Raw genomic sequence first — 14,982 nt, forward strand, 5'->3', positions numbered from 1 at the left:
AAATTACCTGCACTTTAAATTTTGGGAAATAAACAGTCTGCTGTGTCTCTGAGTTGAAAAAATTGATGCCTGCAATTTCAATACTGTTTGTTGACATCAGCCTAAGAGCTATCATTATAGTAATATTAGTGCTTGAATGCTTCCACAATCTATCATTATCAGAGCTGGCAGTCAAGGTAGGCGGGGGGTGGGGGGTGGTGAGCTGTACCTTCGCAGTTTGATTGACAGCTCCAACAGGTTATTAACAGATTAGCTTGTTTTTGATGTGGGGCTACGAATACAGATGTCTGCTTTTATAAGGGATTAAGTTCTTGAAGGTATTTAAATACGTTGAATGGACTCTTATCAATGAATATTGCTTTTTAATCTATTGAAGTCTGTAATATATACTTACAAATTTATTATATTTAATCTCAGCATGGCTCCTGAGGTCAACCTATGGTGGATACTGAGTGAATTGGCATGTAGGATGTATGGAGTGTGAGGGATGAGGGCTAGAAGGCCTAACTGTTTTTATTACAACTGGAAGTCCCAGAGCACTGGGATGGGCCTTTTAAACAACCCACCTCGGCACTCGGCAGCCCCTGTGGCTGCCTCTGAACACTTTCCGAGGGAAGTGGGCCTGACTCCCCCCTCCGCCCACCCCGGAATGAAAATCCAGCCACTCAGGATTGTTTCTCCTGTGGTGGGTGTGCTGAGCCAGGAATTTTCCTGACTCTATGCACCTGTCTAAAGAGCAAAAACCCAGGCCATTAACCTCCGGTTTACTCCCGATAATCAATTTCACTATTTTACATGAAATGGAAGTAAAGCTAATAGTTCAGTGGTTGCCTCGATCTCCTTTGTTGCTCTCTTTGAATAATGCAACACTTCAACCTATTATCAATCTTCTGGTCCCTCCTTCCTGTCCAATAATTCCCTCATAATGACTGTCAGTTCTTCACAAATGTTTTCCATAGTCACCTGCAGCACTCTGAAATAAATACAATATACCCCATGGAATTTATTTGCTTTGTGTTCCTGTGACCTGTCTAGGTCTTCCATTTAATTTATAACAGTCATAAATTTCACTTGGAATGTCTTTGTTTGGGAAGGATGTGTTACTCATGTCTTTCTTTCTGAATGCCAGGATGAAGCAATCACTCAAGAGTATTCCTCAGTTTCAAGTCAATTTGCATATATTATGGCTTTTAGCTGTTCTCTGCCTCCTCTTGCTGTTATTACACTGAAATGAATCTTTTATTGTTTTGTGTAGTCTCAGCTGCTATGCTGTTTCCCAGGTCTCTGATCACCTTTTTTAAACATGTTTCTGTGGTTTTATTTTTGGTTCCACCTCACTTCTTCCCCCTGCAGGATTTTTATGTGCCATTTCTCTTCTTTATCTCACTGTTAGGACTTGCTGGTAGGACATTCTTGTTTTGTGGTTTGGTTTCCATGTTGAATAGTGTTTGGATCTCTCTTTGGCTAGCTTGTGGCCTAATCATTATTTGGACGGTTTCCCTCTACAGATGAGTGAATTGGGTCTGACTCAGGTAGGTTTCTTCAAAATGACCTCACTATAAGCATAATAAGCATCTAGGTAAGTACATCTCTCTTGTGTACAAATCATTCCATCTTTCTAACAGAGTCTGCGGCACATGATTGCTGATGTCACTGTGGGCAGGATTTTTAGGCTGGCGTGCGGGTGCGATTGGTGGGCCCGGGAGCGGCCAGGCAATGAACCACCGTCCGCAATCAGCCCCCGACCGCAATTTCACACTGGCTGGCCAATTAACGGGCAGCCAGCGTGAAACACGTACTGAAATGCTCAGTGCTGCCAGGTTGGGGGCAGGGGGAGGGCGGTGCTGATGTAAGCAAGGGCGAGGGCAGAGTGATGCCATGCATCCTGCTCACACTCTATCTCTCTCTCTGTTTTCATGCAAGAGAAGCTGACTCACAACAGTAAGGAGAGGTCCCCGTCCGGGGATGGAGTGGAACACATTAGGTCCTCACTCACTTTGAGGAGGGTCCCATCGTGCTGACTGGTGAGGACATGGACCGTGCCTGTGGCAATGTTGAGGTCGGCAGTTAACACCCACCTGAGGCTCCTGCACCACATCATCCCTCTCTCAACGTCACTGTGAGTGCTCTCTCTCCTGCTTTTGACTGTGCTGCCATGCACTAGTTATCTCTACTTTTGATCACAGGGAGCTCTGCCAAGCAACCGTCCTCAGCCAGCCAGTCCCTCAGCTCCATCCAGGTCCTCACCTTCAGCCAAGAGGTCACCTCCTCCATTGAAGGGTATCCTGGCTAAGTTTGCAGATGATACAAAGATAGGTGGAGGGACAGGTAGTACTGAGGAGGCGGGGAGGCTGCAGAAGGATTTGGACAGGTTAGGAGAATGGGCAAAGAAGTGGCAGATGGAATACAACGTGGGCAAATGTGAGGTCATGCACTGTGGTAGGAAGAATAGAGGCATAGATTATTTTCTAAATGGGGAGAGAATTCAGAAATCTGGAGTGCAAAGGGACTTGGGAGTCCTAGTCCAGGATTCTCTTAAGGTTAACTTGCAGGTTGAGTTGGTAGTTAGGAAGGCAAATGCAATGTTGGCATTTATTTCGAGAGGACTAGAATATAAAAGCAGGGATGTGCTGCTGAGGCTTTATAAGGCTCTGGTCAGACCACATTTAGAATATTGTGAGCAAATTTGGGCCCCATATCTCAGGAAGGATGTGCTGGCCCTGGAGAGGGTCCAGAGGAGGTTCACAAGAATGATCCCAGGAATGAAAGGCTTAACATATGAGGAATGTTTGAGGACTCTGGGTCTATACTGGATGGAGTTTAGAAGGATGAGGGGGGATCTGATTGAAACTTACAGAATACTGAAAGGTCTGGATAGAGTGGGCATGGGGAAGATGTTTCCATTAGTAGGAGAGACTAGGACCCGAGGGCACAGCCTCAGAGTAAAGGGAAGACCTTTTAGAACAGAGATGAGAAGAAACTTCTTTAGCCAGAGAGTGGTGAATCTATGGAATTCATTGCCACAGAAGGCTGTGGAGGCCAGGTCATTGAGTGTATTTAAGACCGAGGTAGATAGGTTCTTGATTGGTAAGGGGATCAAAGGTTACGGGTAGAAGGCGGGAGAATGGGGTTGAGAAACTTATCAGCCATGATTGAATGGCGGAGCAGACTCAATGGGCCGATTGGCCTAATTTCTGCTCCTATGTCTTATGGTCTTATGGTCTAAATAAGCAGCCTGGAAGACCCGTCACAGCGCTTACGCACACCCTCCATCAGCGCAGAGACACACACCTCAGTGGGACCTAAATCTAGAGCATGCTCGGGTTCACCATCTGGTGGTCACCACACGGACACGTGTCCACAGTAGGAGGAAGCAGGTTCAGCCGGCACTCGGAGGACTCCTGAGGAAGAGGCACCAGGTCCAAGTCAGATGACAAGCCTCTGGAGTGAGCCTTCCAACTCATCGTGGAGAGTCAGCAGCAGGCAGGGGAATATCATGCAGAGCTGTTGGAAGTCCTTAACAGAGTGGCACGTGAGTCAGAGGAGTGCGTCCGCCTGCTCTCTGATGAAGTGATGCCCAGATGTGGGCGTATGGAGATCTCCAGGGGAAGGATGGCAGATGCCATGGAGACCCTGGACCAGCAGAATGCAGAAATGCATGCAGACCTGCACGCCATCACAGTAACCAAGGTTGAGTTCCTGAAGTAGCAACCAGAGAGGGAAAACGGGGAACCTCGACATTCCTCCAGGTGCTCCTTCCCCTCAAGGAGTCAGGTGGGGGCCCTCAAGCACCCAAAGGGAGGAGGAGCAGCACCTGGACACCCCTGGGGCATTCACTCAGGAATCTCAGAGTCTGTCTGCTCCCTCTGAGTCCCCTTTGCCTGTGACCCCCTCAACCTTGTGCTCTGTCACTGCAGTGGAAGCAGCTGGCCCACAGGAGGACAGCCAAAGCAAGCCGAGGCCCTCAAGGCCTTGGCTGTCTAGAGGACGCACACCAAAGTGATCAGAGGCAACAGGGCCAACCATTGCTCAGGCTGTCTGCACCCCTGCTGAAGAAGTGGTAGGCCTAGAAAATTTAAGAAATTTTGATCACAGTTGGTTGCATGGGTGAACACATTTTGTCACTTTATAATCTGAAAATATATTCACTTTCACTGAATAATGTGTAATGGTGTCTTTCAGCTTCATTTACAGGCTTTGCAAATCCTCCTCCTGCATCCCCCCAACTAGCAGCTCAGCTGCATGTAGCCAGACAACAAGTTATTCTGGAGGGAGAGGTGTGTGTGTGTCAGGGCCTTTCGGAGCCTCGTACAATCACTCTCCCACTCACACGGATCCTTCCTCCATCACACTCATCATAATGTCCTGAGCATTTTCAATGCTGCCTGCTGGGCTTCTCTTTCAGTTGTCCATCTGAGTGACCTGTATCTCCGCTCATCCACTGATCACACCCCACGCAGCACCTGTGGTGATGCAACACAAGGCTCTGCTCCCTTTCGATTTCAATAACCATGGTGGTGGTGAAGTTTTGGATCAACTTCCCCTCCCTGCTCTTACTCCTCTCCCTGTCACCCATGTCCCTAACCGCTGGCGATCCCCCTGGCATCACCTTCGACCTCCCCACCATCACCTACCAACCCGAACCCTTGAATTTCCAGGATGTCCAGGTGAACATGCACATTCCCTACCTTCCTGAGAATCCCATCCACATCCACACTGACCTCACTGACCTCCTTCGCACCCCCAGGGTCCATGTCTGCCTCCAAGTCACCAGCAACCACCTTTGCCATCCCTCCTACCGCTACTGACGCACCCTCACCCTTCCAACCCACTGGCTCCCTCTGCCCCCTCTCATATTCACCATTCCTTCCTACCACTCTCACCCTCAGTTCGCTCCCCAAGAGCTAGCCATTGGCTCCACAAACCCCCTTCCTTGCACATTCACCTGGACATCTACCCCTTACACCCTCCTCTACCCTTACTGCCTCCTCCACCCTTACTCCCTCCACCCCCCCGGGCACCCTCCCCCATCCAAACTCCCTCCTCCCTCCTCCCCCTGGATGCCCCCCCGTCCTCCGAACTCCTTCCTCCCCCCAGACACCTTCCCGCCTCCGAATTCCTTCGTCCCCCCAGACACCTTCCCCTCTCCAAACTCCCTCCTTTATATTTTCCTCCCCCCCATACATCTACCGCCCCACTTGCTGCATTCTCCCCCATTACACCTTCCCCATGCTCCCTGCTCCCCTCTCTCAACCCCACCACCCCCGACGCCTTCATTTCACACACCCCCGGTCCACCTCCCTCTCCAACTCACAGCTGGATGTTCCTTTCGCCGATCATCGGTAGCAGCCCATGGCCAAGACTGTGATGTCCCGAAGCAGACCTGAAGCATCAACAGAGAACTCCCACCTTCCGAGAGCTGCTTTGCAGCACACCATGTGCGTGAGGATCCATCCAGCACGTGAAGCACGTGTTCCTCTAGGGTCCAGTAGCTGTAGGTCCCCAGCATCTTCCTCTCCTCAGATGTCCTCGACCTGAGCAAGGCCCTAAAGGTGAATCCCAACTTCTGCACATCTCGCTTGTCCAGACATGTTCTGGGTCGGCATGTTTTCCCGCCAGTGTAACAGTAAATCGGGCGTAAGGGGGACAATTCCACTCGGGCCTTACTTTGCACCCCATTAGCAAATTGGGTTCACACAGCCCCCAGTGGGATTCGCGTTCCGCCATGACAGACAACATCGGATAATCCCACTGTGCTTTCACACCGGAGTGCAACAGATTTCTGCCCCTCACACTGAATTATACCCCGCTGCCAACATGACACCCGCCACCAATGGGACCAGACAATTCCACCCTATATTCTGAGTTTTGCAAGCATGGTTAGCACTCTGCCTGTTGCGAACAGCCAAAGCATACAATCCATAAGTCTTTGAGACATATGGCCCACATACCTGGCATTGCACTGGCACTGAAATTCGTCTACCACATTACTCATTTGTGTGATAGGCAGAATGTCTTTTTGGCTTGATGGCAGCACCCTGTTAGTGGCGAATACCACTCATGTTGCTACTGCACAGTAGCAGTATGAAACAGCTAGCTTCACCTGTTGCTCAAATCTTTTGAGACACCTTACCCTTCCTGGGTAATCTGAGGTAGATTGGGCACTTTTCAGGGCCAAAACTGGCAGCCTTAGTCCCATTCATGAGGTTGCGTGATATACAGTGAGCAGTGATCTGATCGGAGTAGCCGCTTTCCCACAGGGTAGCTTTGATGCACCCTATTTTGACATCAAGCTTGTACGGTGACCCAGATGGCTTGGGCCCCATTTATGAGGTTGCCGATAGGATCTGAATAATTTTCTCATCTTGCAAGCTTGAGGTATGGATGCCTCAAAGCTATCCTGTGGGCTATGGCTACCCTGATCAGATCATTGCTCACTGTATGTCACACAAACTCATGAACGGGCCTAAGACTGCCACTTTCAGTTCTGAAAAGTGCCCAGTCTACCGCAGATTACCCTGTAAGGGGAAGCTGCCTCAAAACCTTGAGAAAGCAGGGAATATAGCTGTTTCACACTGCCACCACGCAGGATGCTGCAGTCAAACCAAAAAGACTTCCTGCCTGTCATACAAATGAGTAATGTGGTATATGCATTTCAGCGCTGGTGTGATGCCAGGAATGTAGACCATACGTCCCAGCAACTGGTGGATTGCATCAAACAGCACAACCCTTCAGCTGTTTGCAGTAGGCAGAGTACTGAACATGCTCAACCAACCCGTGCTTGCAAATCTCAGAACACAGGGCAGAATTTTCCGTGCCCACTGGCATCAGGTGTGTTCGGCATTGTGAGTGGACAATATGGTGAAAAGGCCAAAAAGTTGGTTTCACAACGTTGTGAAACCAGTTTGCGATCGTCCGCTCTGCCTGGCAATGGCGAGCCGTGTTTCCCACCATCGGACGCCGGGAACTCAGTGTAATACATCTGCATATTGTTATAAGGCCAGCCCACTGGAATCATCCCCCCCCCACCACGCTGGATAGTCCACCCACATCAGTGGGAAAACAATTGGTGCAGTACACGTCTTGACAACTGTGATGTGCAGAGGTCGAGATTTACTGCCAGGGCTATGCTCACATCGCGGACATCCGAGGAGCAGAAGATGCTGTAGCCCGATGCCAACAGCACACTGGAGGAACCTCCATGGCATGCTGGATGGATTCTCGCGGGCATGCCTCCACTGTGAAGCAGCTCACAGAAGTTGGATAGTCACCCTTGATGCTCACAATGGATGATGGTTGAGCGGGTGGAGAGGAAGGCCCAGCTATGTTTGGGAGAGGAAGATGTAACGGGGGACGGGAGAGGAAGATCTAGGATCAACTCAGAGAGAGGAAGAGGTGTTGGGGGTTTGAGATTGGTGGGGGAGGAGCAAAGGTGTTGGGGTGGTGATGTTGGGAGGGGGGAATGAAGGTGTCGGGGGATGAGGTTGGGAGGGGTGAAGGGACTACAAGGGGAGGAGGTGGTAACAGGGGAAAATACAGCAACTGGGGAGGTCGGTGTAAGGGAAGGAGTTCGGGGACGAAGGAGTGCGAAGAGGGGAAGGGTGTCCAGGGAGAGGAAGGAGTCTGGGGGGAGGAAGGAATGCGGAGAGGGGAGGGAGTTAGGGTGGAGGAAGAAGTAAGTGTGCCTGAAGGATTCGGGAAGGGGGAAGGAGTAAGGGTGGTGGAAGAAGTGAGAGTGTCCAAAGGAGTCAAGAATGGAGAAAGAGTAAGGCAGGAAAGTCTGGTGGGGGAAGGACTAAGGGTTGAAGGGAGGACTCCAGAGGAGGGAAGGAGTTCAATGGGGGGAAGGAGTTCCAAGGGGGGAAGGATTTCTTCCGTTGGGAAGGGTTTCCAAGGGGGTAAGGAGGCTGGAAGGGGAGAAGGAGTCTCGGGGGGGCAGGGGGGAAATTTCCAGATGAATGTACAAGGGAGGGCTTTGATGAGTCCACTGTTGCCTCACGGGGAACAAACTGAGGGTAGGCATGGTTATGAGGGAATGATGAGAATGACCGAGGGCAGAGTGAGACGGTAGGATGGGAGGGTGAGGGTTCAACGGTGTCGGTAGAAGGGACGGCAAGGGTGGTTGGTGGGGATACAGAGGCCGACATGGACCCTGGGGGTGGGAAGGAGGAGGTCAGGGAGGTGAATGTGGATGGGGTGGGATTTTTGGGAAGGAAGGGAATGTGCATGTTCACCTGGGCATCCTGGAAAGACAAGGTTAGGTCACGGAGGAAGGTGAAGCCAGGGGGGGTCAACAGTGATAGGGGAAAGGAAATTGGTTACTGGGGAAGGGGAACGGATGGGGGAGCAAAAGAAAATCTCTAGCTCTATCATGCTGGCTAAATCAAAAGTGAAATGAGAGTCGTGGTTGGCGAGATCAGAAGCTGCATGGGAGTGTGATCAGTGGGTGGGCAGAGATAAAGGTCAGCTCAGATGGACAACTGAAAGAGAACCCCAGCAGGCGACATTAAAAATGCTCAGGACATTGAGATGAGTGTGATAAGGGAAGGATCCGCGTGCGTGGGAAATGCTTGCACGAGGCTCCGAAAGTCCCTGCCACACACATACTTCTTTCTCCAGAATCACTCTTGGGCCGGCTGCATGCAGCTGAACTGCTAGTGGACTACTCTTGATTGACAGACATAGGTTAGAAAAAAAATAACATTTGTTTGAGCAGTGTCAATAGAGCTTTTTGTTGACATTTCCCCAAGGGCGATCATTATGTCATTATGAATACTTGGCTGAATTTTAAAAGCTACAATTATCTAAGCAGGGTGTTCTGAGTTCACAATTTGATTGATAGCTTGAAGAGGCTGTTAAAGAATAGTTGTCTTTGTTGTGGTATCTGAATAGAAGTTTGCTTCTTTTTAGAAGAGATTAGCCACTTTAGGAGATTTAAAAGCTCTAAATGGATTTTATGATTGACTTTCAATTGTATATGAGTGAGAGCTGTATTAGCTTGTTAGAAATCTATTTTTCTTCTTTTCCAATGAATCCTAAGGTCTTCCCAAGGTTGGTACTGGGTAAGTGGCTACTGATGTGAAATTAAGTGTATGAGGGGCCATGGGGGTGTGGATGGGAGGCATGAGTTAACATTGATTTGGCATGGAGGGTATGAAGAGACATGAGGGTTGGGTGGGAAGTTGAGGGATGTGAGGGGCAAGAACTTCTAAAACAACTGGGACGAATTAGGACTTCTAAACAGCCCACCTTGGCACCTGCTCGACCTTGTTCCTGCCTACGCTGTGCTTCCGGGGTCAATGGGTCTGACTCTATCCTGCTCCCCAGAACAAAATTCACGTGTTTTGGGGTAACTTTTACCGAGGTGGGTCTGGCGAGTTGGGAAGTTTCCCAACTCGAACTACCCACCTTGGTAACCAAAATCCAGCACACTGACTCTGTTTCTCTCTCTACGGATACTGCTTGAACATCATCAGTATTTCCAGCATTTTCTGTTTTCATTTCATATTTCCAGTATCTGCGGTATTTTAGCTTTTGTATATTAAATGTAATCTCTGTTCAAATTTTAATTTGGATATTTGATGGAAATACTGAAAGGTACAATAAGGCAATAAGCTGGTCCTGCTGTAGGTAATCTTCCTGTTGTTGTCTGGCGCACTGACCTCTACCTCGCGGAGGCTGAGCGTCAACTCGCAGACACTTCCTCCTACCTCTCCCTGGACCATGACCCCACTGAACATCAAGCCATTGTTTCCAGGACTGTCACTGACCTCATCTCCTCTGGACATCTTCCTCCCACAGGTTCCAACCTGATAGTCGCCCAACCTCGGGCGGCCCGCTTCTACTTCCTACCCAAAATCCACAAACAGAACTGTCCCGGCAGACCGATCATGTCAGCCTGTTCCTGCCCCACGGAACTCATTTCTCGTTATCTTGACTCCATTCTCTCTCCCCTTGTTCAGTCCCTTCCCACCTACATCCGTGATTCCTCTGACACCTTACGTTACATCAACAATTTCCAGTTCCCTGGCCCCAACCGCTTCCTCTTCACCGTGGACGTCCAATCCCTCTACACGTCCATCCCCCACCAGGATGGTCTGAGGGCCCTTAGCTTCTTCCTTGAACAGAGGCCCAAACAATCCCCATCCACCACTACTCTCCTCCGTCTGGCTGAACTTGTTCTCACACTGAACAATTTCTCCTTTAACTCCTCTCACTTCCACCAAATAAAAGGTGTGGCTATGGGTACCCGCATGGGCCCCAGCTATGCCTGTCTCTTTATGGGGTATGTGGAACATTCCTTGTTCCAGTCCTACTCCGGCCCCCTCCCACAACTCTTTCTCCGGTACATCGATGATTACTTCGGTGCTGCTTCGTGCTCTCATCGGGACCTGGAAAAATTTATTAATTTTGCTTCCAATCTCCACCCCTCCATCATTTTCACATGGTCCATCTCTGACACTTCCCTTCCCTTCCTTGACCTCTCTGACTCAATTTCTGGTGATAGACTGTCCACCAATATCTATTACAAGCCTACCGACTCCCACAGCTACCTCGACTACAGCTCCTCACACCCCACTTCCTGTAAGGACTCCATCCCATTCTCTCAGTTCCTTCGCCTCCGTCGCATCTGTTCTGATGATGCTACCTTCAAAAATAGTTCCTCTGACATGTCCTCCTTCTTCCTTAACCAAGGTTTTCCACCCACAGTCGTTGAGAGGGCCCTCAACCGTGTCCGGCCCATCTCCCGCGCATCCGCCCTCACGCCTTCTCCTCCCTCCCAGAAACATGATAGGGTCCCCCTTGTCCTCACTTATCACCCCACCAGCCTCCGCATTCAAAGGATCATCCTCCGCCATTTCCGCCAACTCCAGCATGATGCCACCACCAAACACATCTTCCCTTCATCCCCCCTGGCGGCATTCCGTAGGGATCGTTCCCTCCGGGACACCCTGGTCCACTCCTCCATCACCCCCTACTCCTCAACCCCCACCTATGGCACCTCCCCATGCCCACGCAGAAGATGCAACACCTGCCCCTTCACTTCCTCTCTCCTCACCGTCCAAGGGCCCAAACACTCCTTTCAAGTGAAGCAGCATTTCACTTGCATTTCCCCTAACTTAGTCTACTGCATTCGTTGCTCCCAATGCGGTCTCCTCTACATTGGAGAGACCAAACGTAAACTGGGTGACCGCTTTGCAGAACACCTGCGGTCTGTCCACAAGAAAGACCCAAACCTCCCTGTCGCTTGCCATTTTAACACTCCACCCTGCTCTCTTGCCCACATGTCTGTCCTTGGCTTGCTGCATTGTTCCAGTGAAGCCCAATGCAAACTGGAGGAACAGCACCTCATCTTCTGACTAGGCACTTTACAGCCTTCCGGACTGAATATTGAATTCAACAACTTTAGATCTTGAACTCCCTCCTCCATCCCCACTCCCTTCCCGTTTCTTCCCCCTCCCTTTTGTTTTTTCCAATAATTTATATAGATTTTTCTTTTCCCACCTATTTCCATTATTTTTAAATCTATACCTGTAATGCCCTGTCAGTCTTTCCACCCCACCCCCACTAGAGCTGTACCTTGAGTGTCCTGCCATCCATTCTTAATTAGCACATTCGTTTAGATAATATCACCACCTTTAACACCTCTTTGTTCCTTTGTCTTTGACATCTTTTGATTATCTGTTCCTATCACTGTTTGCTTGTCCCTACAACCACCCCCCCTCCCTCAACTTCTCTCTCCCCACTCCCACACCTTAAACCAGCTTATATTTCACCCCTCTCCTAATTTTACTCAGTTCTGTTGAAGGGTCATGAGGACTCGAAACGTCAACTCTTTTCTTCTCCGCCGATGCTGCCAGACCTGCTGAGTTTTTCCAGGTAATTCTGTTTTTGTTTTGGATTTCCAGCATCCGCAGTAGTTTTTTGTTTATGCCTCAATATGACCTGGTTTTGACATTAAGGTTATCAATCTGGGTATCAGCTGGATCTCAATAAGCATGCGTGACTTCCTCAGAATGCAATTACACTTTGAAATGGTTTCCATTTAACAACAATACTGAACGTACGTTGCAAATTCGAAGTGATTCCAAGACAAAGCAAAGTGAGACTCTCACACCACTTTGGTTGGACATTACATGGGGGTAAATCCAATGTGGAACCAAGCCTGTCTACAAACTGCTTCAGAGATTCATTAGGATCACAAATACAATTCGGCAAGTCCTAATGGACAGGCCTCCACTAGCCCTGAATACAGATGGAATGTAGTCCACAGTATAACTTGATGCTGCCAACTCACATTACTCTGAATCATGTAGCTTTTGCTTCTATTCTGCACAGAACATGAAAAAAAAATTCCATTGTTAACATTTTTGAGCTCCTTCATGGAGGGAGCAGATCATGGCCTTACACACACCAGAGAAGCAATACACAAAAAATCTAATTCTGTTACTAGGACAAGAATTTCATTTTACCTCAGAAAACAGGCACAGCTAGAATTGTCCCAATCAGATTTGTGAATAAGCTTGCACCATGCATTAAAGTGTGTTTTACAGTTAAAAGTTATGCATCTCCTTATGGTCATCAGAGAACAAATGCTTCCCATTATGGACTATTATTAACAAGAAGTAACTTGTGTTGGAACAATTCCTCCTTAAATTAAAACCAGCATTGCGTTATTCATTCACGAATAATTTGTGAATTATGTTAGTTCTTCCTTCATTGGTTCTTCATTGGTCACTGGGACTTAGTTTGATAACAATGATATAACAGTCCATTAGCAAGCAATACCTGAGAACCAGGGCTCCAGTTGGCATACAAGTAAACTAGATAATAATTCCATAGCTGGAGAGACTCACTGTACAAATGCATTGTGTATGATGATGTTTGCATCTCCTGCCTGTGCTTCCAGCTCCAAAAGCGCACAGTTAATATATTATAGGTTGAGAAATCAGCAATGATGGATCAAGTTAATATTGTCATAAAGAGAGCAAGGTTAGAAGAAATATGTTTATGCGAGAGTTATTAAGTATGCAAAGCTTTTCCACAAAGAATAGTTGAGGCAGAGACCACTGATTTTTTATTTAAAAAGAAGAGTAGAACAGTATTTGAAACAGAAAATATACAGTGCCTTGGGAGACAGCAGGAGGATGGGATTAGTTTTGGAATAAGCTACGCCGAATTCATGGAATGGTCCATTTCACAGTAACACTTTGGCATCTGCATTTACGCCTAACACATACATAGTTACATTGGAACAATGAATTTTAGAATAGTCAGGGTTGAAAATAGTCTAGAGCTATACTGGGGAGTCAACTCTTTCCAACTAAATTATTTACTACTTTACAATCATTGAGGGACTTACCTACACACAGCAGGAGCTGGAATGTGAGCATCTTGCTGCATAAATCCATTGAGCTGGATTACCTTCTACATGCCACTCTTTCCAGCAATAAATTGAAAATTGTAGTTTTCTAATTAATATGTTTGAGTTTACTACATTGCGCTCCAATAGACAGTATTACCTTCAGCGAGAAACGACTCTTTACTGAGGCATCTGATGTATTAGAATTTCCTGCCACAAGGTTCCACTGAGATGTCTTGTGGTTTTCATACATACTGGGCAGATATTGTCGCCTGTGGTTGCTATGGCATTTGTTTTTTTTCTCGCGCATGCATACATTTCACACCGGATTGCAGACATCCTAACCTCCTGCCTTCCAGCAACGCAGTAGAATTAGACCCAAAGAACAGTTCAGAATGGCTGAGGATGCATTCATGTTGCAATCCTTCATTCAGTGCAGGCTGCAGGCACATGGCCCATATTTAAACCATCATTTCCTCATTTATTGCCAAGCTTGAATATAATGCAGGATATTAAACAGGTCTTGGGTAAGGCAATTCTGGCCTGAACTTTCCCTGTATTAAGATGTGGCCAAAGCATGGGATGCATCTGGCCTGCCGGCCTAAGCAATCTGGCCTTTGAAGCCCAGGCGCTTCAGTCCTTCTTATTTTTTATATTTTTTAATTGTATTTGTCTTGTTTGAGTTTTGTGAGCCTCCCAGCTCAGAAAGGGCTGCTCTTAGTGCTGTTGCACATCGAAACTCAAAGCTCTGTTAGAAACAGTAATATGAAATATATTCAGATTAGCGGGAACTTGAATTTAAATTTTACGGGTGCCAGTCCCCCTGGATATTAATGAGCCTCGGAGGTGGTCAAGATATGTCTCATGTTACAAAGCTGGTTTAGTCGGCATTTAGCACAAGATGCTGAATTGCTATAAGTGTTGAAGCGCATGTCAGGAATGGCCACCTAGCATATTGTTAAAGGTATAATTGACAATTAAATTGTCTGCTAGTGCTCATTAAAGAAGCTGCATGGCAATTTTGAGGCTAGCACTTCAGTTAACAACCTCTCCTAATAGCAACCAGGTGTACAAGAGCAAACATATCATTACTGCAGAGTTTGAGCACCACTTAAGGATTTGCTTAGCTTTCATTGTTCACTTGCTGATGGAGGTTTGAAAAGAACTTCTAAGACACAGGGGAGACTTTCTGGAACACTTTGACAAGACTTCACCAGCATTCTATCAACATTGATTCTATAAATTCTCTGAGTATTTCAGCAAAAGAGGCTGAGTGCTGTGATGCTCTACCTTACAGGAGTCCCTTTTGGTCTGGATGAGGAATGGGAGGGGCACATGAGGCCAAAGGCAGAAAAGCACCAGGCGCTGCAGAGACAGGAAGGTGAGATGAGTTCCATCCCCACTGCAGGCATAGGACATCCCTTCTCCTTTGGACTCCTGCACCAGGACATCCAGTGTAATGCCCAGGAACTTGCACTCCCTCACCCTCAGTCCCTGAGCCATCCTGAAACATTCTGGGCAGAATTTTCCACACCCGCTGACACTGGGCGTCATGATGGGTGGGAGCGGACAATATGGCGGGAAGACCAAAAATCGGTTTCACACCATTGTGAAACACA

At 48.0% G+C, this 14,982-nt stretch overlaps 1 protein-coding gene across 1 annotated transcript in view; it reads right to left on the reverse strand.

Moving 5' to 3' along the window:
* The window catches only part of LOC144689219 (uncharacterized), a 42,146-nt gene extending 28,626 nt beyond the window's left edge, over positions 1 to 13,520 (reverse strand). The window contains exon 1 of the mRNA XM_078556327.1: positions 13,364 to 13,520. Within this exon, the coding sequence (XP_078412453.1) occupies positions 13,364 to 13,412 (49 nt within the window). The 5' untranslated portion in view covers positions 13,413 to 13,520. The remainder of the gene's footprint in view (positions 1 to 13,363) is intronic.
* Between the last annotated feature and the right edge of the window lie 1,462 nt (positions 13,521 to 14,982).

The sequence above is a fragment of the Cetorhinus maximus genome, chromosome 13, assembly GCF_964194155.1.
Source record: "Cetorhinus maximus chromosome 13, sCetMax3.hap1.1, whole genome shotgun sequence".
In the NCBI taxonomy this organism is placed as follows: Eukaryota; Metazoa; Chordata; class Chondrichthyes; order Lamniformes; family Cetorhinidae; genus Cetorhinus; species Cetorhinus maximus.